A 575-nucleotide genomic window follows, 5' to 3' on the forward strand; every position below is an offset into this window, starting at 1 on the left:
GAGGGACGCGCCACCCGCCTGCCAGGGCCGGAGCTGGCTCAGCAACTGGCAAGACCCACGTGGCAACTGGGGCAATGGCACCACGGGCAGCTTTGGGAACGCACCACCTCATCAGGGCTGGGGAAACTGAGGCACAAGACCCCCCATGACACGCTGTCACCACTGCATGGCCCCCACCAATCCAGAGCTTCTCCATCTTGCAGCGTGGGCTGTTGCAGCTGTGGGAGGGTGCTGGGTGCAGGGACGGGTGCTACAGCCACCTGTGGCTTAATCCTGCACCCACGGGCATAGCGAGGCACCAGGCAGGGGAAGCAGATGGCCACTGCAAATCCGCAGCCCCAGCTTCCCAAGCCAGCGCCGAGCCGTGCCCCGCTCCCGCAGGAGCACCCCGAGGAGGGCCGCGCCAGCATCTACCGCTCCGTCATCATCAACACCTCCAAGGAGATGATGTGCTTCAGCGACTTCCCCATCCCCGAGGACTTCCCCAACTACATGCACAACTCCAAGATCATGGAGTACTTCCGCATGTACGCCCAGCATTTCGACCTGCTCCGCCACATCCGTTCCAGGGAGAG

The 575-nt window shown here is 63.7% G+C and overlaps 1 protein-coding gene across 1 annotated transcript in view; it reads left to right on the top strand.

Annotated features, from left to right (window-relative positions):
* The window catches only part of LOC104132118 (flavin-containing monooxygenase 5), a 4,998-nt gene that overhangs the window by 1,439 nt on the left and 2,984 nt on the right, over nucleotides 1-575 (top strand). Inside the window, exon 2 of the mRNA XM_035900816.1 lies at nucleotides 382-575. This exon is cut by the window's right edge and continues 230 nt beyond it. Coding sequence (XP_035756709.1) covers nucleotides 382-575 — 194 coding nt within the window. The remainder of the gene's footprint in view (nucleotides 1-381) is intronic.

Source organism: Egretta garzetta, unplaced genomic scaffold, assembly GCF_000687185.1.
Source record: "Egretta garzetta isolate BGI_Z169 unplaced genomic scaffold, ASM68718v1 scaffold598, whole genome shotgun sequence".
NCBI lineage: Eukaryota > Metazoa > Chordata > Aves > Pelecaniformes > Ardeidae > Egretta > Egretta garzetta.